The following is a 23,323-nucleotide window of genomic DNA, read 5'->3' as shown; positions in this document are numbered from 1 at the left end:
CAGCAACTCCTATTCCGCTTGGGAACCCTGCAGCCCAATGGTATCAATGTGGATTTCACAAGCTTCAAGATCTCCCCTCCCCCCACTGCATCCCAAAACCAGCCCAGTTCGGCCCGCCTCCATAAACCTGTTCTTCCTCTCTCCTATCCCTATCCCACCTCAAGCCGCACCTCCATTTCCCGCCTACTAACCTTATCCTGCCCCCTTGACCTGCCCGTCCTCCCCGGACTGACCTCTCTCCTTCCTACCTGCCCACCTATACTCTCTTCTTCACCAATCTTCTCCTCTGTCCATCTTCGGTCTGCCTCCCCCTCTCTCCCTATTTATTACAGAACCCTTTCCCCATTCCCCTTTCTGATGAAGGGTCTAGGCCCGAAACGTCAGCTTTTGTGCTCCTGAGATGCTGCTTGGCTTGCTGTGTTCATTCAGCTTCACACTTTGTTATCTTGAATTGAATTTAGTAACTTCAAAGCATGAACGCTGTCCTTAATTTTGATTGCAGCCATCTTGTTTTACTTGTGTCTTCTTGGCTTCCCTCTCAGTAGAGCTGAGCCATTTTCTCCTCACACCTGTCATTGATGCCTATTTCACATATTAATCTTCCCCTTCATGACCATTAGCACTCCCTTTGGCTTTTGCTTTGGCATGCTCCCCATCCTCCTCGGAACAGAGAAGGTTAAAATAGGGTAAAGAAGATTATTTGATGTCCACTGATTGGTATGTCACTGACTCGGAGTCATCATTTCAAGATTCAGCAGGAGAGCTCAGAGTTAGATGAGAAATTGCATTACTTGGAATTGTTAGGATTTCAAATGTGCTGCCTGGGAGAGAGTTGGAGGTGAATTCTGTATAAGGCCTCAAAAGAGAGTTGAATATATATTTGGAAGTGGTGGATTTAGAGGGCTGGAGAATGGAACTAACCGGGCAGCTCTTCCAAGAGCTGGCACAGACATGCTGGATTGAATAGCCTCTTCCTGTACTATAAAATTCTGATTCTCTATGTTCGATACGCCCTCTCTGACAATTTGATAAAAACATCATTTTCCAACCCCTCTCTGATGACGGGTCTAGGCCCGAAATGTCAGCTTTTGTGCTCCTGAGATGCTGCTTGGCCTGTGTGTTCATCCAGCTTCACACTTTGTTATATCATTTTCCAACCTCCTTTCAGTTCTGAAACATTGTCATATGGCATCCTGTTTTTATTTTAGTAATCAACATTATTTGGGCAAATTTAAACAAATGAAAAACGAGATGATATTTTGGGTGATTAGTGATTAGTGATTAGTGATTTAAAAACAGAAGTTGCTGGAAAAGCTCAGCAGGTCTGGCAACATCTGTGGAGGAAAAAAATCAGTTAACGTTTAGAGTCTGGTGAGCCTTCCTCTAGCTGACTGACAGTGAGAAGGTTTTACAGACCAGACATGAAGATATGGCTGGTAGACATTGCAAAAGACAATGCTGATTCAATGCCAAGTCGAGACACCAGGTAAAACTCTTGTGCCTGAATGTTACATATTGTATTGATAGCTTACCTTTCATTAGGCAGTTTTGCTTTTGAGATGCTGCTTGGCCTGCTGTGTTCATCCAGCCTCACATTTTATTATCTTGCTTTTATGTAGTTTGTTTCTGTGTAATTTTTGTGTAGCCAGCTGTTGAATGAGCAAATTGATAACATAGTGAGGATGGCATCTGAATATTGGATCCATGTACCTCTGATCATAAAAAGGATTGTGAAATTGACAGTGCAAGAACTGATAAAAAGTATAAATTAGAATGGGTTAATCTTGAATCAAATTATATGTAGAAAGGAAAAATAAACATTTGACCACTAGCAAAGAATTACAGAAAATATAGAAAAATGTTGAATGCTTTTAAAATCTCTGAACAATTAAAACGGAATGAGACTATATTATTGTAGTTTTCAGTGGCGGTGAGGTTTGTGGCTATGTTGTTGTTTTGTCAAGTGGCGCTTGGGCTGGAAGTTACATGGTTAGTTAATTTGCAGCAAGTCCAATAATGGGGATTTTACTCAACTGGGTGGGTTAGTCATGATATTATTAGGATGTTAGTGTTGAGAATAGTAGGGCTGTCAAATCTGAAGCTGGACTTTAAGTTCAGCCAAGTATTAAGATTTTAATCCTACGTATTATGACTTGGGAATTGGCCAATTGGACCTGCTATGCATTCGTAGAACATAGCCTAGTACAGGCCCTACGGCCCTTGATGTTGCGCCGACCTGTGAAACCAATCTGAAGCCCATCTAACCTACACTATTCCATTATCATCCATATGTTTATCCACTTTGGTAAGATCATAGCTGATTTGATTGTGCTAAGAATTTCACACTCCTGCTTATCCCAATAACTTCTAGATTTTTGACTTACAAGGGAGTCAGGAGTTTCTCCTTTACTTAGTTAATCAGTTACGTTCCACCTTGCCAAAAGAAAGAGTATTAGTATTGTAACTTTTAAAGAAAGAGACCCCAGGGAAGTCAAGTGACTTATTTTGTAGTTTCTGGATAGACAGATCTGACTATTCCTCTAGGAAGATATTTGTAATGTTAACATGGGAAGCAATGGCCTAATGCTGAAGTCTGTCCAGGTATGTCCTGTACATAAAAAGCAGAACAATTGCAAACTACCCAATTACTACCCCATTAGTCTAATCTATCAGTAAAGTGATGGAAGGTGTCATCAACAGTGCTGTCAAGTAGCACCTGTTCAGTGTTAACCTGCTCAGTGAAACCCATTCCGCTCCTGACCTCCTTACAGCTTGAGTTCAAACGTGGACAAAACAGCTGAATTCCTGATGATACTGACTGCATTTGATTGAGCCTAGCATCAAGGAGCCCTAACAAAACTGGAATCAGTGATATCAGGGACAAACCCTATACTAGTTAGAGTCATACCTGACATACGAAGATGGTTGTGGTTTTTTTTTGGAGGCCAGTCATCTCAGCTCATCTCTGCATGAGTTCCTTAGGGTAGTGTTCCAGGCCCAACTATCTTCAGCTGTGTCATCAGTGCCCTTCACTCCATTAATCAGGTCAGAAGTAGGGATGTTCGCCTCTGAAAAAACAATGTTCACCAATTGCAGCTCCTCATGTACTGAAGCATTCTGTGTTCAAATGCAACAAGATCTGGACAATATCCAGAGTTGAGCTGAAAAGTGGCAAGTGACATTCACGTGACACAAAAATGCCAGGTAATAACAGACAATTTAACAATTGCCTCTTGACAATCAGTGGTGTTAGCATCATTGAATATCCCCACTATCGATATCCTTGGAATTACCATTGACCAGAAACTCAACTGGACTTGCCACTTAAACACAGTGGCTATAAGAGCAGGTTGGAGGCTAGGAGTACTGTGGCAAATGACTCACCACCTGACTGTTCAAAACTTGCCTGTCATTTTACAAGGCATAAGTCAGGAGGGTGATGGAATTCCCCACTTGCCTCGATGGGTTCAGCTGCAACAACATGCAAGAAACCTGGCACCCAATCCCTTGGCACATACACTTCCTTCACTACCAATGCTCAGTAGCAGCAGTGTACGCTATCTACAAGATGCACTGCAGGAGTTCACTGAAGATTCTGACACAGCAACTTCTAAACTCACAACTACTTCCAACCAGATGTGCAGGGGCACCAGATATCTGTGGACATCACCACTTGCAAGTTCCCCTCCAAGCCACTCACCATCCACCTTGGAAATAAGTTGCCATTTCTTCACTGTCATCAAGTCAAACTTCTGGAATTCTCTCCCTCATGGCATTGTGGGTCACCCCACAACTGATGGACTGCAACAGCTCTAGAAGGCAATTCACTATCACCACCACCTCCTCAAGGGAACTAGGAGTGGGCAAAAAGTGCTAGCCAGATAGTGATACCCACATCCCAAGAATGAATTTAAAAAATATTGTTGGAGACCAGTAATCCAGAAATGCAAATAATGTAAGTTTGAGTTCTGACATGGCAGTTGATGGAATTTCAATTTGATGAATATCTGGATTTGAGTTAATGATGACCAGGAAACCACTGGTTGTTGGAAAGGCCAAATGATTCACTAACATCCCTCATGGAAGGAAATCTGCAGTCTTTACCTGCCCTGGCCTGAGTGTGGTTGCAGACATATAGCAGTGTTGTTAACTTTTAACTGCCTTCTGAAATGGCCTAGCAAGCCACTCAGTTGCATCAATCGTTATACAGTTTCAAAAGCACATAGACTGCAGCTGTTCAAGAAGACAGCTCACCATCACCTTCTCAAGGATAACAAATGCTGGCCCAGTCAGCAGTGCCGCTGTCCCACAATTGAATTAAAACAAAAATTGTTCTAAAAAGTTGACAATGCCTCACCATTTCAATGAAAGAGATTAAAAATAATAATGGCTACTAGAGCTGCCATCTCCATAAAGATGGGATTTCAGATTTAGTGCATCAAAATGAGGCAGCCAGGGATGGTGTAACTAGGGAGCAGAAGCTTTAGATGGCCAAAATTGACATTCTGATACAATTACAAAGTAGTGCAGATGCTAGAAAAATGAGATGTAATTCAACAATGCTGGAAATACTCAGCAGGTCAAGAAGCATCTTTTAGGAGGTGGTAAAAGGATTATCAGGTTATGTTCCTCTGTCCACAGGACTTGTCTGACCTGAATATTATCAGCATTTTCTGCTTTCATTTCCCCCTTTTTGGATTAGTTGGATTTAAAAAGTCAATTTTCTGCTTCCCAATGTTAGATATGCAGCCCACACGTAGGTGGGAGAAAGTTGAAGGTAACATGTAAATTATAAGAAATTGGTATTAGAGGTCTGTTATTAAGCAAAGAGCCAAGAATAATTTTCAGCAAACCCCAGTTGTAATCTGTTTCAGCTGGGCAGATCTAAACGTACGCTCAAATGTTGACATTTACTTAAACTTCCTGAGAGATTTTTGAGTATTAGGAAGTGAGAGAAAACACACTTTCAGAAAGATGTGTTCAAATGTGGACTTTTTTTAATCGTGGGATCTGGACGTTACCGGCCAGGCTAGCATTTATTGGCCTTCCCTAATTGACCGGAACCAAATTGCTTCTTTTGTCATTTCATTAGGCTGTTAATAGTCAACCAGGAAGTTGTGGGATATGAGGAAATTACAGAACCTCTGACCTTGTAATTTGAAATTCCCCTGTGGCCACAGGGGAGGTCCCAGAGGATTAGAGGACAGCTAATGCGGTTCCACATTTCAAGAAGGCTGGGAGAGTAAACTAGGGAATTACATACCAGTGAGTCTCATTGGTATTAGAGAAAATTCTGAAGGAGATAATTAATCTCCACTGAAGAGGCAGCGTTTGATCAGAGACTGTAAGTATGGTTTTGTCGGAGGGAGGTCATGTCCAGCAAATCTGGTATAATTTTTTTGAGGTTGTGATCAGATGTGCAGTTGATTGAAGTTAATCAATTGTGGCATGGATTATAAAAGCAAGGAGGATATGTTTGAGCTGAATAGGACTTCAGTTAGGCCTCAGCTGGAGTACTGAGCACAGTGCTGGCCACCTCACCTCAGGAAGGATGTGATTGCACTGGAGAGGATGTAGAGGAGATTCACCAGGATGCTGCATTTCTGAAGAGAAGCTGGATAAGTTCTGGATGTCTTTTGTTTTACAGCAGAGAAGGCTGAGGGGATACCTGATTTGAGGTATATAAGATTGAGGGGCATGGCAGTGGATAGGAAGCTTATCCTTGGTTGAAGGGTCATTAACAAGGGGGCATAATTTCAAGGGGAAGGGTGAGAGGTTTAGAGCAGGTTTGAAGAAAAATTATTTCACTCGGTTGGTGGTGGTAATCTGGAATGTACTGCCTGGAAGGTAGTAGAGGCAGGAAACCTAACAACCTTTTTTTTTAAAAGAATAATTGAGTAAGCTGTCAATGTCATAACATTTTATGGCTATCGGCCAATGAGTGACTGTGGGTCTAGAGTAGATATATCTGCACAGACGTGGTGGATCAGAGGGCCTCTTCAGTGGTGTATGACTCTGACATATTGCTGTGTGTCTGGTGTCACATGTAGGCCAGACCAGGTGAGGATGGCTGATTTCCTCCCTTTAAAGGATGTTAGTAAACCAGATGAGATTTTACTACAATTGACAGTGGTTACATGGATGTTATGAGGCCAACTTTTCAATTCCAAATGTATTAAATGATTTCAAATTTTACCATCTGTCATGGTGGTTTTAAAACCTGGGTTCACAAATGTTAGCCTGACACTGTGTGGATTACTAATTCAGCCATCACAGCACTGTTGCTTGTGGTAGGGAAAGGTTAATGTGCAGTAGTTGGGAATTGTGTGTTCAAAATAGTGCATGCATTCATAGGCTAGAATCGACATAGACGGAGATGGTGCAGGGATGTGGAGAGGAATGTGTTCATTGTGAGACCACTGGCCAGATAGATGGGAGTGTGTAAGAAATTATTGATGTTTTCAGGTGGAGTTTTGAATGTTTTTGGCCTGGGAGAATGGTATTTGTGCCAGAGGAGATGGACAAATTAAAAGTGGGGCTGAGAGAAGGAGGTAATGCGTGTGAAGGTTTTGAGTCACAGATGAAATCTGTTAGCAATGTATGTACAACAAAGATTGCATGGTTGCAGAGACTGGCAAATCATGCTGGGTGTGAATGGGCATTATCTTGAGAAAGAGAGACAGTTGTAGAGTGATGGGAAAGATTAGTTGCATCATTCACCTGTGTTCCAGACAGTCTTTGCTTTTATTTTGATTTTGATTCTGATGAATACTTTATTCAGTCCCCAAAAGGTCAAGTGGCTGAAGCAGTGAAGGAGGCCATTTCTACAGGATATCGTCACATTGATGGAGCATACATTTATCAGAATGAGAAGGAAGTGGGTGAAGGCATACATCAGAAAATTAAGGAAGGAGTAGTAAAGCGTGAAGATCTCTTCATTGTCAGTAAGGTAAAATGGACAGTTTTGAAAGTTATTAACAAACTTAATCGTTTATTCCTTCCACCACAATGACAGCGGCACATACTTTAATCAAGTTTGCTTTGCAGCCACTCTCCAACACTCCTCCAACAGCATCTTCCAAACCTGAGACTGACCTCCACTGGATAGAAAGACTAGGATAGATGATGTATGGGACCATTACAACCTGCAAATTACCCTCTAAACCACATACCACCTTAACACAACCATGTAGTCAATCCTTCACCGTCTCTGGGTCAAAATGCTGGAACCTGATCCTGTTAGCACTCTGAATGTACCTACACCACACTTACTACCCAAAGGCTTTGAGGATGGAAAGTAAATGTTGAATTTGTTAGTGACACCCAAAAGGATTCAAAAATAAATATTTATTTTGAGAAAATATTATTTCATTTTCCACCATTAACCCAAAAGCCTTTCTCCAAAATATTAATATCTTATTGAGGAATTCCACATTTTAGGGAACAAAATGAGTTGGCTGAGAGTATGCCACCTTTTGGGAGAATGTTAAGAGCGGATTGTTTTTGATGCATCAATCAGGACTTTGTGCTAATGCTACTTTCTGTTGTCCTATTAGCTCTGGTGCACCTTTCATGCAAAAGATAAGGTCAAGGAGGCCTGTTGTAAAACTCTGTCTGACTTGAATCTGGAATATTTGGACCTCTACCTTATTCACTGGCCCATGGGATTCCAGGTAAAGGTTTCAACTAGGATATTTTGGCACATTTTACTCTTAATTTAGATGTTACCACCCAAGTAAAGTTCTTATTGTCTCAGATGTATTCATTGGGTTGCATATAAAATTGATTTGATTTTAAAGGCTTGGGATGTGGGAACAGTTCCATTTCAGCCAGGAGAGACTCCAGTTATTTATTATCTCATGCCAGGAGAGAGCCCAATATCTCAATTCAACCATTAGAATTATGCTATAGGATTTTTTTAAGCAAAATTCAACGTCATCGTATATAAATGACTTAAACTTAACAAGCACTGCTAGCTTGATGGTATGGTTGCTAACTATATATACCATGCACTGAGTTTTTCTGCTTGCTGTCTGCAAGAGTTCTCTTCTGTTTCCATACCTTAAAAGCTATTTATCTTAGTCAGGACCATGCAAAAGTAAGCTACGTCCTGAATATAAAGTTTTTAATTCTCTTCAAATCCAGCTACTTTCATAGGTATAATTTTCTTTATCTCTTGACTGTGGATGCATCAGGTTCTTGTTCTGTTACTAAGTCAGGCATCAGGGTGATTTACAATTGAAGCCCTGAGCGTTTTACCCAACTTCCTCTTGATCTATACATTGATTATGAAATTGGAGACCTTCTCCCAAGTTATATTTGGTAAGAACCAGTGTGAGCAACTGCTAATTGAAGTCAATCATAAGAACTGCAAAATAAATAGTGTGGCTTAATAATCTTAAAGAAGTACCTAAGTAGATTTGTTCATTTTTGGTAATACAAAGCTGAACTTCGGTGCATCGTGACAAATCAATTTCAAAGGCAAACCAGTCCTAATACAAGTAGCATTATGCCAAGATATCATATGTGCACATCGGTACTGAATACAGAAAATGGCTAGTACATGCATCTGTATTCTGCCAGGGATGAATGAGGATATTCAATATCTGTGAATGCTTCTGAGGCTTGACAAATGCATCAGCCACAGCAGTGTAGAGAGCTTCTACATCCACAGAATATTGCATCCCTTCTTGGAGCAAAGTAGTAGTAGATATATTTACAGTCCAAGAGGAAGATTACATCTTGTGATGGATCACTTTTCTAAATTTTCTGTTATCTTGAATTGGAAACAAAAATGCAACTATCACTGATACAATGAGTGGTGTTTTCAGTTTATCCTCTATCTTGGAACACGTACAGTCTGACAACAGATCACAGTTCGATGGCGGAGATAGTAGGAACTGCAGATGCTGGAGAATCTGAGATTACAAGCTATAGAGCTGGATGAACACAGCAGGCCAAGCAGCATCAGCGGAGCAGGAAGGCTGACATTTTAGGCCTAGACCCTTCTAGGCCCGAAACATCAGTCTTCCTGCTCCTCTGATGCTGCTTGGCCTGCTGTATTCATCCAGCTCTACACCTTGTTATCACATTTCAATGGCAGACTGTTTCAGGACATGTACTAGTTTGAGAGGAAACATATAACATTATCTCCACATTTAAGTGACAGTCTACCAGAATGCATAGTATGTACAATCAAACAAATTGTGATGTGTCAAGCAGCGGAACAAGATTTTACGTTGCAGCATTTACGTGCAACACCAGTGGAGAAAAGATCACAATTGGAAAGGTGATATTGTAAGGAAATTGTTGCTGGACTGGTAATTATGATACCCAGATAATGCTCTGGGAACTCTGGTTCAAATGTCAACATGGCTGATGGTGTAGTTTCAGTTTAAAAACCTGGATTTTAAAAATCTAGAGAAATCACTGAATTATAGTAAAAATCTGTCTGGTTCACTAACATTCTTTTTACAAATGTGAATCTGCTGCCTTTACCTGACTTAGCCTACGTAGCAATCTGGTTGACACTTAATTGTGCTCTGAAGTGGCCTGGCAAGCCACTCTGTCATATCAAACAGCTAAAAAGGCTCAAAATGAATAAAGTCTAGCATCAATCTAGCAAACTGAATCCTGTCCTCATTAGAATTTTGTGGCTAAGTGTCAAATTGGGAAAGCTGTCTCATAGTTCAGTCAAGTGACAGTTTGACATAGTCATATTGACAGAATCATATTTTGTATACAGTGACCCAGATTACTAACCCTGATTATGCCCTGTTCCAGCAGAGTTGGTGGCAAAGCAGTATACAGTTGGGAGGTAGTCATCCTGGCACTCCTCAACGTTGCCTATGGACTCCATTGCATCTAGCCAGACATAAACAAGGAAGTCCTTTGCTGATTACCAAGTACCCCTGCTGATACTTTCAGGGATCAGTACTCCTCTATGTTGAAAAGTGCTTGGAAGAAACACCTGAGGGAGATGAGTGCAGAATGTTCTGTAGGTGGGCAACTCAACATCCAGCACTCAGATTGGCTGAGCAGTACTGCTAGTAACGAAGCTGGGTGGGTCCTAAAAGGATCATAACTGCCTTTAGTCCTATTAAGATGTCAAATATATTGTCTCTCGGATAGAGACTGTGACAAGATTTCCCCCAACCCCAACTGACCTGCACACTCACACTTTGTTTATGTGATAACTCTGGGATATAGTGCCCTGCAACAAGAAGACCAGTGCAAAACATTGGTTTATGTTATTTGTTATTTCCCTATTCCTGGTATTAATTCCATAGCTGCTTCCTCTTAAGGACTTACTTTAGCTATTTTCTTTTTATAAACTCAGAAGCTGTTTGGTCTATATTTTTTGTCAATGTACTTCCTTTTATAAATTCCCACCTTGCTGTTTATTAGCTTTTTAGTCACTGGCTGTTTGGTATTACTTAACAAAAAATTCCGAGTCTTCTGATCTACAGCTTTAGTTTTTGACTGCCTAGTTTTCTTAATCACCTTTATCAACCAAGGGTGCTTTATCATTCTCGGACCTTTTTGACCAGAGTAAGGGTTTGGTGAAATAACTGCTTAAATGTCTGCCCTAGGACATCCATTGACTTTTTCACATTTGGATTTCCTTTTCCCTCAGTTTGCTTTAGATAGCTCTTTCTTCCCTGTATTTGCCCTTGTTTAAGATGAGAGCACTGATTTGAGACTCCAGTTGCCCTCACTCAAACTGGTATGAAATTCTACCATGTTTTAATCACCGCACTCTGGAAGACCCATAACTGTTACAATTGTTTATTTATCTTGTTACCCAACACTGGTTGGTGACATATTATGAAGGGACAGAAGCCAGCCCACACCCATGATACGTGAAGAGAGTCAGGAATAACTTGCTGTGTTGGGGTGTGACACCAATGAGCAGCAAGGCAAGCTGTCAGACAAATGCAACAGAGAGTAATGGCTACCAGATACTTACGAACACCAAGTCAGAATGAGTTGTGAGAACTCCGAATAAAGCAAATGGATAGTTAATAAATTTTCTCTATTGAACCCACTTATCAGGGTTATAGAGAAAAGTTAGAAGAATGGCACTGAGCCAGTGCTCATCCAGGGAGTGGTGCAGATATGGCTGAATGCCATCCTTGTGTGATGATCCTGTGATTCTAATCAATGTCCTACTACCTTGCTCTTTGATTCCTTGATACCGTAGCCCTGCAAATGTTTCCCTTTTTTTTGACATTAATTTCCAATGGAGGAAAATAGATTACTGCCCAATCTGCTTTGCCCCCTTTTCATGCAGCTCATTCCAGATCATATCCTATGAGCAACATTTGAAATATTTAGTCCCTACTGTCCTCACCATTTTAATTTATCTGATCCTCAGGAATTTGTATCACTGATGTTATCTCTTACATCACCTTGCTGGATTCCCTTTTAGGAGATTCCTACACACTTGATACAAGTGCAATATGCCAACTTTTGTGAACAGCCACAGTTTATTCAAGCAAGTACAAGATTTTGTAGGATCACTTAACAAACGTTGCAGGGCTTGCGGAGCCGTGTCGAGCAATGCTGTCTATAAGGGACACCCCCCCCCACCACCGCATCCTCCCTTTTTATATAGGTTTTTTAGCATAGTCAGACTTGCATGCGAGATACAGTTTTCTCTCCCTCATAGTTACATGTCTAGCACCAGTGATAGTACGTAACTTAATCACCTAACAGTAAAACAGAGGTCAGTTGCCCAAAAAGTGTGTGGGACTAGACAGTTCCTTATCTTTTTTAGCCTTAGTTCAATCTTTACAGAGAGCAGAGTATGATTAGCTTACTGTATTTCTCTGTGAGACAGGGGCGCCCATGAAGCATCTAATTTTGTACAGATGTCATATTTACAGAGAGCAGAACAGATATTAACCCTTTTACCATTTCAGCCTGAAATGTTAACTCTACTTGTCCTCTGCAGATGCTGCCAGACCTGCTGAGTTTTTGATACATTGATACCATTGGGCTGCAGTGTTCCTAAGCAGAATGAGTTGCTGTTCCTGCAACCTTTGGGTAACATCGCTGTGGCATTGCAGGAGGCCCAGGATGGACATGTCGTCTGTGGAATGGGAGGGGGAGTTGAAATGGTTTGTGTCTTGGAGGTGCAGTTGTTTAGTGGGAACTAAGCATAGGTGTTCTGCAAAGCGGTACCCAAGCCTCTGCTTGGTTTCCCTGATGTAGAGGAGGCCACAACAGGAACAGCAAATGCAGTATACCACAATAGCAGATGCTCAGGAGAACGTCTGCTTGATGCGGAAAGTCTTCTTGGGGCCTGGGATGAGGGTGAGGGGGGAGGTGTAGGGGCAGGTGTAGCACTTCTTACGGTTGCAAGGAAAAGTGCTAGTGTTGGTGGGTCTGGAGGGGAGTGTAGAGTGGACAAAGGAGTCACTGAGAGAGTGGTCCCTTCAGAGGGCAGATAAGGGTGGGGAGGGAAAAAGGTCTTCTGATTGCAGATGGCATAAGCGTTGGAGGATGACGCGTTGGATCCGGAGTTTGGTGGGGTGATGCATGAGGACCGGGGGATTCTGTTTTGGTTTTTATTGCGGGGAGGTGGGTGTGAGGGATGAGTTGAGGGAAATGCAGGAGACACTGTCAAGCGCGTTCTCAACCACTGCGGGGGCGAGTTTGCGGTCCTTGAAAAACGAAGACATCTGAGATGTACGGGAGTGGAATGCCTCATCCTGGGAGCAGATGTGGAGGAGGAAAAGGAATTGGGAATAGGGGATGGCATTTTTGCAGGAAGGTGGTTGGGAGGAGGAAGAGTGTTCTAGGTAGCTGTGGGAGTCGGTAGGCATGAAATGGATATCGGTGTCTAAGTGGTTGCCGGAGATGGAGACAGAGAGGTCCAGGAAGGAGAGAGAGGTATAGAGCTGGTCCAGGTGAACTTGAGGTTGGGGTGGAAGGTATTGGTGAAGTGGATGAATTGTTTGAGCACCTTGTGAGAGCACGAGGCAGTGCCAATACAGCCATCAATGTGACGGAGGAAGCGGTGAGGCTTAGGCCCAGCGTAGGTACGGAAGAGGGATTATTCCACATAACCTACGAAGAGGCAGGCATAGCTTGGGCCCAAACGGGTACCCATGGCCACCCCCTTAGTCTGTAGGAACCGGGACGAATTGAAAGAGAAGTTGTTGAAGGTGAGGACAAGTTCAGCTAAGCGGATGAGTGTGTCAGTGAAGGGAGACTGGTCGGGCCTGTGGGACAGGAAGAAATGGAGGGCCTTTAGGCCATCGGTATGGGGAATGCAGGTGTACAGTGCCTGGATGTCCATGGTAAAGATGAGGTGTTGGGGACCAGGGAATTGGAAATTGTGGAGGAGCTGGAGGGTGTGGGTTGTGTCACGGATGTAGGTAGGGAGTTCCTGGACCAAGGAGGAGAAAATAGAGTCGAGACAGGTGGAGATAAGTTTGGAGCAGGAGGAGACATTGGATTGACCAGGACAGTCAGGTTTGTGGATTTTGGGAAAGAGATGGAAGCAGGTGGTGTGGGGTTGGGGAACGATGAGGTTGGAGGCTATGGGTGGGAGGTCACCTGAGGTGATGAGGTTGTGGATGCTTTGGGAAATGATGCTTTGGTGTTTGGGTGTGAGGTTGTGATCAAGGGTAGTGTCAGAGATTTGGCATCTGGCCTTGGCAATGTAGAGGCCAGGGCACCATACTAAAACTGCACTTCCCTTGTCTGCGGGTGTTTTGGTGAGGTTGGGATTGGAGCAGAGGGAACGGAGGGCTGCACATTCTGTGGGGGAGAGTTTGGAGTGGGTGAGAAAGGTGGAGAGGTTGATGCAATTGATGTAACAATGGCAGTTGGAGATGAAGAGATCGAGGGAGGGTAGGAGGCATCGGTGGTGTTGAAGAGGGGGTGTGTTGGAGGCGGGTGAAGGGGTCACTAGAGGGAGGGTTAAGCTCACGGTTAAAGAAGTAAGTGTGGAGGCAGAGACGGCGGAAAAACTGCTCAATGCCCAAGTGTGACCAGTATTCATTGTGTGGGTGGAGGGGGACAAAGCTGAGCCCTTTACTGAGGACTGACAGTGTGTCCTCATTAAGGGGGAGGCCTGGGGGGGGTGGTCAAGACTCCGCAGGGCTGGATGTTGCTGTCTGCTCTGGAACTGCTGGCTATGTTGGCGTTGGGCAGAGTTGCATCGGCGGTGGGCGGAACTGCATCGATAGGCAAGACCAGTCCCCCTCCACTGACACCCTCATCCGCTTACCTGAACTCGTCTACACCCTCAACAACTTCTCTTTCAATTTCTCCCATTTCCTAGAGACAAATGGAGTGGCCTTGGGTACCTGCATGGGCCCAAGCTATGCCTCCCTCTTTATAGGTTATGTGGAACAATCTGTCTTTCGTTCCTACACTGACCCTAAACCCACCTCTTCCTCCATTACATCGATGACTGACTGTATCGGCACCGCCTTGTGCTTCCACGAGGTGCTCAAACAGTTCATCCACTTCACCAATACCTTCCACCCCCAACCTTCACTTCACCTGGACCATCTCGAGACCTGTCTCTCCTTCCTGGATCTGTCTGTCTCCATTTCCAGCAAACACCTAAAAACCAATATCCATTTCAAGTTCACTGATTCCCACAACTACTCAGACTCCTCCTCCCACCCAGCTTCCTGCAAAAATGCCATCCCCTATTCCCAATTCCTTTGCCTCTGCCACATCTCCCAGGATGAGGCATTCCACTCCTGTACATCTCGGATGTCCTTGTTTTTCAAGGACCGCAAGCACCCCCCCCCCCCCCCCAAAAAGTGGTCGAGAATGCCCTCTACCATGTCTCCCGCATTTCCCACAACTCAAACCTCTCACCCACTCCCAGCAATAAAAACCAAAACTGAATCCCCCTCATCCTCATGTATCACTCCACCAACCTCCGGATCCAATGCATCATCCTCCGACACTTACGACATATGCAGTCCGACCCCACCACCAAAGACCTTTTTCCCTCCCCACCCTTATCTGCCTTCCGGAGGATCCACTCCCTCAGTGACTCCCTTGTCCGCTCTGCACTCTCTTCCCCCCCCCCCCACCACCACCAACCCCCAACCCCCAAGTGCCACCACACCCAGCACTTTTCCCTGCACCTGCAGGAAGTGCTACACCTGCCCCTACACCTCCCCCCTCACCCCCATCCCAGGCTCCAAGAAGACTTTCCCCATCAAGTAGATGTTCATCTGCACACGTGCTAATGTGGTATACTGCATCCGCTGTTCCCGTTGTGGCCTCCTCTACATTGGGGAAACCTAGCAGAGGCTTGGAGGCTGCTTTGCAGAACGCCTATGCTCAGTTTGCACTAAACAACTGTACCTCCCAGACGTGAACCATTTCAACTCCTCCCACACACTCCACAGACGACATGTCCACCCTGGGCCTCCTGCGGTGCCACAACGATGCTACCTGAAAATTGCAGGAATAGCAACTCATGTTCTGCTTGGGAACCCTGCAGCCCAATGATATCAATGTGGTCTTCACAAGTTTCAAAATCTCCGCTCCCTATAGCGTGTTCCAAAACCAGCCCAGCTCATCCCCACCTCCATAACCTGTCCTTCCTCCAACCAACCCTTCCTCCCGCCTCAAGTTCCATCCCCAACTCCTACCTACTAACCTCATCCCGCCGCCTTGACCTGTCCATTGTCCCTGGACTGACCTATCTCCTCCCTTCCTCCCCACCTACCCTCACTTTTAGTAGTTCCATTCCTGCCTCCTTGACTGGTCTGTCTCCTCTCCACCAATCTTCTCTATCCATCTTCTATTTGCCTCCCCCTGTCTCCCTATTTATTTCAGAACCCCCTTCCTCTCCCCCATTTCTGAAAAAGGGTCTAGGCCTGAAAATGTCAAGCTTTCCTGCTGATATGATGTTGCTTGGCCTGCTGTGTTCATCCACCTCTACACCTTGTTATCTCAGACTATCATCAATCATAGTTTAGAAATACTCTTTAGATAACAGTTAACTTTGCTGGTTTTGCCAAATTTGGCACTAATGGTGGTAGTTGTGGTCATTGGAGGTCACTCACCTTAGCTCCAGGATATCAGTTCCTCAGGTTAGTGTCCTAGACCCAACTATCTTCAGCTACTTCATCAATGACCTTATCGCTGTCATAAAGCCATAACTGGGGATGTTTGCCAATGACTGCACAATGTTCAGCACCATTCATGACTCATCAGATGCTGAAGCAATCCATGTTCAAATGGAAAAAGACCTGGATGATATCCAGGTTTGGATTGACCAGTGGCAAGTAACATCCATACCACACACATGCCAGGCAATGACTACCTCCAACAAAAGAAAATCTAACCATTGTCCCTTGGCATTCAATTGCATTACTGTCACTGAATTCCCGCCATCACTATCCTGGGAGTTGCTGTTAACCAGAAGTTGAATTTGATTCACCATATATATAGTGACCACAAGAGCGGGTCAGAGGCTAGGAATATTGCAGCAAGTAATTCACCTCCTGACTACTTCGGGCCTGTCTACCATTGACAAAGCACAAGTTAGGAATGTGATGGTAAGGATATATTTTTTTCTGGGAATAATGAGCCTTTAGGTCTCTCCTTTCCTAAAAGGTGGTAGAAGTGGAGTTCTTGAATGTTTTTAAGGCAGATTTGGATTGATTCTTCTTAAGCATGAAGATGAAAAGTTGTTAGGGGAGTTGGAAATGCAGACTTGAGATTATAATCGGATCAACCATAATATTATTGTATGGTAGAACAATCTTGGTCACAAGGATTTGACCAGAAGTGCTGTTTTTATTGCTAGGCAAGCTATGTTTTAGTGCTAGTTGGTAAGTTCTGCTGACGAGCAATTCTACCAAAATGACACTGATGATCTACTCCGGGAACCAGCCAACAGGATCTACTCTCTTTATCCCTGTAGAGTATTCAGGATGTTATGTGCTGAACACTGCTTGATCAACTCATGGTCAGAGGTGTTCTTTTGCAAAATTTCTCCATGAAGGATTGATGGTCCAGCACACTCCAATTACTTGAAATATTGCAAATGCGGCAGCATGACCTGACTGATCCTTTGCAACCTTAGAGACAGGTAGAATCTCAGCAAGTGGTGGCACTTGGTATTTGCATACTGATGCAGTGTGATGCAGCTACCCTCAGAGGTGGGCATGAGATTGAGGGTGATGTATGTTTTTTACTCCATGTGGAGTGGGATAATGTTGACATATTGATTGAATCAGAGGAAGACGAATTGTATGAATGTTATAGGTAGCAGTGGAGTACCATAAAACAATGCTTTACCATGGGAAAAGATCAGATGAGGCATGATAAACCTGTGCCTCAAATAGCCACAGTGTGCTAATATATCGAAAGTTACTGAGACCCATGTTGCATGAAGTAAAACACTTGGACTGGTGTTTGTGGTATATGCTAAGCAGATGAAAGCTTGCCTACACATGTCTTCTCTTTCATTCACCAACTTTTGCCATTATTTCACAGCAGTCTTGCTTAGTTTTATTCCTTCTTTGAGCCTCTATTCTCTTTTTCTAGGTTTCAGGAGCATATGTTTAAATGTCATTTTCAAATTTTTTTTTTCTAGGCTGGTGATGAGAACCTTCCCATGGATGAGAATGAGTTGGTAATACCAAGTGACACTGATTTTCTTGACACTTGGGAGGTGAGTATTTGACTTGGTCATATGGTTTTGTTTCGGGTGATTATTTTCTAAATTTGTTTTAACCTGAAAGAATGACTGACTAATGTTAAATATCTTTATCCCCACTCCAAGGCTGATTTAGCGACTTTAGCTGCACTAAGTGTAACTGTGTACTGGAGATGCCTTGTCTTAATCTGGTATTGTTGTTTTTTCAATTACAGTATGAATTAAGAGCAAAATAATTTTCATTCACAGGCAATGGAAAATTTAGTTGACGAAAAATTGGTTAAAGCTATAGGAGTGTCCAACTTCAACGAAGATCAGATCAACCGGATCTTGAAGAAACCATGTTTGAAATACAAACCTGCAGTCAACCAGGTAATGAGTAGATTTTTAAAATTGAATCGTTGGATTCCAGATTTTTGTGACCATTTTCCAATTGTGTTCACTGGTCTGCAGTGTTTCATTCTGTAAAACTAATCAGTGACTTGCTGAAGTTTTCTCTTGTTCTGGTTGCTTTAATAGATTGAATGCCACCCTTATCTGACTCAAGAAGATCTGATCTCCTATTGCCATTCAAATGGCATTGTCGTGACTGCCTATAGCCCACTGGGATCTCCAGCTAGACCATGGTATCTGAGATATAAATCCATTAATCATCATATTATCGAGTTCAGGAAATGCTGCTCTTCCAGATTGTAAATCTTCAATTGTTTATTGTATCTGACTACTTTTTCTGGTTCTGGGATTTTGTTCTTCTGTTTGTTAAGGAGAGTGGTCTCGTGATTGGTGAGAGCGGACCTACGTTATATCTAATATTTCTAACTTCCTTCAGAGTGGACAAACCGATCTGCTGTATTTGTCATTTCCAAATTCTTTGGCTCAGTGTGTACCACCTATGCCTTTAAAATATGATTTTGCTTTGTTAGAACAAACAATATTTGGCAACTCTCCTTAGGAGAGACCAAGTTTGAAAAGTACACTTATGGTACACAAATCATGAACTCCATCTCCAAGGATACATGCTTTTTTGTTATATAGCCTGAAACTGGCCTCTCCTATCCTTTGAATTTCCTTTCATTATTTGTGTTTACTTGTTCATGGGATGTGGGCATCCCTAGCTGTGCTAGTAGTTATTGCTAATTCCAATTTGCCAGAGACCACTTAAGAGTCAGCTGCATTGTTGGAGTCCCATGTAAGCCAGACAAGAAAATGATTGATTCTTCTTATTTCAGTAAAGGACATTAGTGAACAAGGTGGATTTTACGGCAATCAACAATGGCTACACAGTCACTATATTTAAGCTAGTAATTTGCTCAAGATTTGTACTGAGTTCAGATTTCTTCATCTGTCACGATGGGATTTGACCCATTTCCCCAGAACACTTACCAGTACAGCAAAATTACTGCAATGCCACTTAACTCTTTTTTTGAAACAAAATAGTTTTATTTCTATTCTCTGCTTTGAATGCCATTTCCTTTCTGTTTCCTGGGAATTCGTCTGGTCCCTACCTGAACTATTTCCTTTTTGAAGGCTTCTTATAATAAGTGCATCCTAGTGAACGATTTTTTTTTGTTTCGGACAATGGTTCATTCCCCTTAAGTGTTTAAAAAAAATTGAGTTTTTTTTGCAGACCACATTGAAGCCAAAGGCCATCACAATATTATAGACTAGAATAGAATATCCTTTAGTCACATATAGTCCAGTACAACAGTGAAGAGCTTTTACAATGGTGCCATCTAGGATACTGATCTTAGAATATAAAAAATAGTGTTGTTACAGAGTTTTCAAAATAATATAGAATAGCATGAAATGGTGCAGAAGTCCAGAATGATGATAAATGAGCATAAGTACTTAAGTTCCAGACTGTGTTTGGAGGCCCCAGAACATGAGACCACGTTGCCACCACGTATTGTAGTGCCTCGTGAGTTTGAGGCAATTCATACTGCAGGTTAAAATGAAACCTCTCCATCCCGCTGTAGCAAATTTTCACGAGCACTAAATGTTTGAATCCTAATCATGATGTATTCTAATCCCTGTCATTGTGCCAACCACATTCTGCTGTAGACGCAAATCATAGAATTGTTACATGGAGGAGGGAGCTTTTTGACCTGTTGTGTCTGTGTAGCTTGCTGGAAGATTGATTAACCTCAAGTCACTGTCCCATTCTTTTCACAAAGCCCTGCAAGTTTTGATAGGACACCCTGGAAGGAACTATGTAATTAGTGTCCAGATTCACTTGTTTTTTTTTTGTGCAGAAAGGGATGTTTCCTTATTAGGTGTAAGATATCTTAGTGATATTTTTGGAACAGTATTAAAGTTGCTGGTTACTCAACACCAGCCAGGGACTGCTACCTAACATGGTTTCCCAATTGCAAATCACATTGTTCAGGTTTTAGTTCCTGGAAATTTGAAAACTTGAGTAATCTGGATGATTTTCAATGTTTTAGGGCAAAAAAAGATGACCCTGTACTTCTCCAGGATCCTAAACTCAAGCGTATAGCATGTCACCATGGTAAATCAACAGCACAGGTATGTGAACATTTGTTAAATCTGCAACAGTGAGACCCTGGTTTGCGTGCAGTAGCAATAATTGTTTATACTCTTAATGCTTAGCATTATATAAAGTAGTTGAGGTTTGCAGAACTAATTTTCTTAGAATAACGTTTTAAGTACTTGTCTTTGATGGGTTAATTCATGGCAGTAACCTAAAAGGGACTGGGATGAGGGATTGATCTGTAAAGATTGATTGACTGACCTGAACCAAAGAGCTTGCAAGAATTAAACATGCAAATGGAACTCATGATCTAGATAACAGTGTGTGGAGCTGGATGAACACAGCAGGCCAAGCAGCATCTGAGGACCACAAAAGCTGACGTTTCGGGCCTAGACCCTTCATCAGAAAAGCTTTTCTGAAGAAGGGTCTAGGTCTGAAACGTCAGCTTTTGTGCTCCTAAGATGCTGCTTGGCCTGCTGTGTTCACCCAGCTCCACACACTGTTATCTCGGATTCTCTAGCATCTGCAGTTCCCATTATCTCTGATCACATCTAGATGTTGGGTGGATATTTCCCACTTTAGTGATGTCTACGTTATTGGGGGTCTCAATTATAATAAAACACTAACTGTTTAAGTCTATAATGAGACATTCTTCATTTAAAGGGCTGTGCTTTGGAATTCTCGGCGATCAGCTAATTAATATTTTCAAGACAGAGACCAGTTGATTTCTGGATACTAATGGAGTTTAAGGATATGAGGATAAAGGAAAAATGTAGCTAATATAAGATCAGCTATGATCTTATTGAACAGCAGAGGAAGCTTGAAAGCCTGTTCCTGCCTCTAATTCTTATGTTGTCATGGTTGGAGTTTTATCTCTTAATTGTAATTTTCAGCAACTCAAATTTCAGTGCTTCTTTTGAAATGAAATTTGGCTCCACTCACCAATTCTAGCTACCATAAAACTTAAAATTTTGCTCACGTAAGCTCAAATCCTCCAGCATGTAGGACAATGTTAGAATCAATTTTGCATCACATGAGTATAAACTCCCAGCTTGGGATGTTCATCTTTTCAGAAAATTCTTCAATTAATTTGTAACTTCTGTGTTGAGCATTGATAAAGATTGAATTTGTTTTGTAGCTCTGCAGTATTACAAATTCCTGTCGTTTAAGTTAGCTCTTTTGATGCACCTAAGTCAATTCTGATGTACTACAATCATAGAATTCAATGGTACAGAAAGGAGGCATTCAGCCCGCTGTATCTGTACTTAGAGCTACCTGACAAGTCCCATTCTCCAGCCTTTTCTCTGTAACTCTCTGTATTCATCACTTACAAATATGAATCCAGCTGTACTTTGAAACCTTTTGTGGAATCAGCCTCCACCTTGCTGCTACGCAGCACATTGCAAATCCTGACAGCTGAGTAAAGAAGTTTCTCCTCATCTCACTTGATGCATAACATTTTAACATGACTTGTAGCGAGGAGTAGGGTTGAAGGATTAAGTATGAGCGGATGATTGAAACACTAAGTGGACGAATACCTGATCTTTGTTTGAATGATTTAGTGAATAGAGTCCTGGTACTTTGTACTTTGCTTCATTTGCATTCTAAGTCAAAAGGAAAGCATATTTTACAAATTTATTGGAGTTCTCTTGGAAGTAATTTGTGTTGTACATAAGGGGGAGATTTGAAGATATTTGATGCCCTATCAGGTTATTGTGGACAATAAACACCCATGGTGCAGCAGGTAACATACTGACATAAGATTGCTGGAGGCAGAGGTAGGTAGATTGTTGATTACCAAGGGAATGAAAGGTTATTGGGGATGTGCAGGAGTGTGGAGTTGAGGTTAAAATCAGATCAACGACAATCGTACTGAGTGGCAGGGCAGACTTGAAGGTCTGAATGGTCTACGCTATTTCATTTGTGTGCATATTTGGAAGATAGCTTGTTTTGACATTTGCAACAACTGTTTTATTGCTGCTTTTTTGTTTACTGATTTTGACAGTTTGTATGGATGAATGTTATTGTTTATCCTTGAGCACTCAAACCTTTTAAACAGGCTCTCTTACTGATCTCCAAAAAGGAGTGTATATCCTTTTGACATAATTTGCCATTTGAGTATCATGTTTTGAATATATCACCCTTTTGGATTTCTTGCTATATGGGCATTTTCTTTGGGTGTGCCTTGAAATGCCATGTAAACGACAGGATTTCTGATTTTGTTCCTTTGGTTGCGAGTAGCCACAATTATAATCAGGAGTATGATTTTTTTTTAAAAAGTCTTCCTTTTTCCAGAGAAGAGTTCTGGCCGAAAACCAGAAATATATTGATGTAACTTGCATAAAGGAAGAAACCATTACCCGTAGAGATAGTAAGAACTGCTGATGCTGGAGTGTGAAAGAACATTGCCCTTGTTTCCTGCCACTCTTCTGATTTGACCACTGGTTTCTTGTTTGGTTCCAGATTTAAAATTTAAATGGAAGGGAGTTCTAGAGTATAGTGATTGTAATGAGGTCAGCTGGATGGACCTCATAGAATGAGTTCTCCTTCTTATAAACAGAAGTGTCAGAAATTCTGTTCAGCGTGCTGGCTCTGATGAAGCCAGATCAATGTCAAGCACTCAGCATGTGTAAATAAACAGTGACAGGATGCCAGCCTCTATGGAGTTATTTCAGTGATGACAAGAGAAAAAAAATGCTCCTGAAGCAATTTGTTCATGGCAGTCGGCTTTGAATTGGGGTAAGCATTTCTCGCACCATGTAATTATTTGGGAAGCTTGACCTGTTTGATCCTGCCATTGAAGACTGGGCCCAGTGTGGGAGGAATATCTTATTTTCTTCATGGCAAACGACATTGGGGCACTTAAAACATAGAATATAGAAAATTACAGCACAGTACAGGCCCTTCAGTCCTCGATGTTGTGCCGACCTGTCATACCAATCTGAAGCCCATCTAACCTATACTATTCCATGCACGTCCATATGTTTGTGATAGGTGTTATGGCTGGGAGGAGAAATGATATTCCAAACACAGCTGGCTGTGTGTTAATCAAAACAGGAACAAGAGAAACAAGTGCACTCCAATACACAACTCTCAGGGGACAGAGGATGTACCTGGAACGTTCTCACTTGGCAACCAGACTGGCATATAGACTCTGGTAGAGGCAGTGCAACTGACAA

General features: G+C 42.4%; 1 protein-coding gene across 2 annotated transcripts in view; it reads left to right on the top strand.

The window, feature by feature from the left end:
- LOC125461118 (aldo-keto reductase family 1 member B1-like) overlaps nt 1-23,323 on the top strand; it is a 40,661-nt gene that overhangs the window by 3,560 nt on the left and 13,778 nt on the right. The window contains exons 2-7 of one of the 2 annotated variants that reach the window (XM_048549525.2): nt 6,782-6,949; nt 7,557-7,673; nt 17,591-17,668; nt 17,903-18,025; nt 18,173-18,279; nt 20,098-20,179. In XM_048549525.2, the coding sequence (XP_048405482.1) occupies nt 6,782-6,949; nt 7,557-7,673; nt 17,591-17,668; nt 17,903-18,025; nt 18,173-18,279; nt 20,098-20,179 (675 nt within the window). The remainder of the gene's footprint in view (nt 1-6,781; nt 6,950-7,556; nt 7,674-17,590; nt 17,669-17,902; nt 18,026-18,172; nt 18,280-20,097; nt 20,180-23,323) is intronic. The other variant, XM_048549526.2, reaches the window with a different exon arrangement.

This window comes from Stegostoma tigrinum, chromosome 18 (assembly GCF_030684315.1).
Source record: "Stegostoma tigrinum isolate sSteTig4 chromosome 18, sSteTig4.hap1, whole genome shotgun sequence".
NCBI lineage: Eukaryota > Metazoa > Chordata > Chondrichthyes > Orectolobiformes > Stegostomatidae > Stegostoma > Stegostoma tigrinum.
This window is presented reverse-complemented; position numbering and strand designations above follow the sequence as displayed.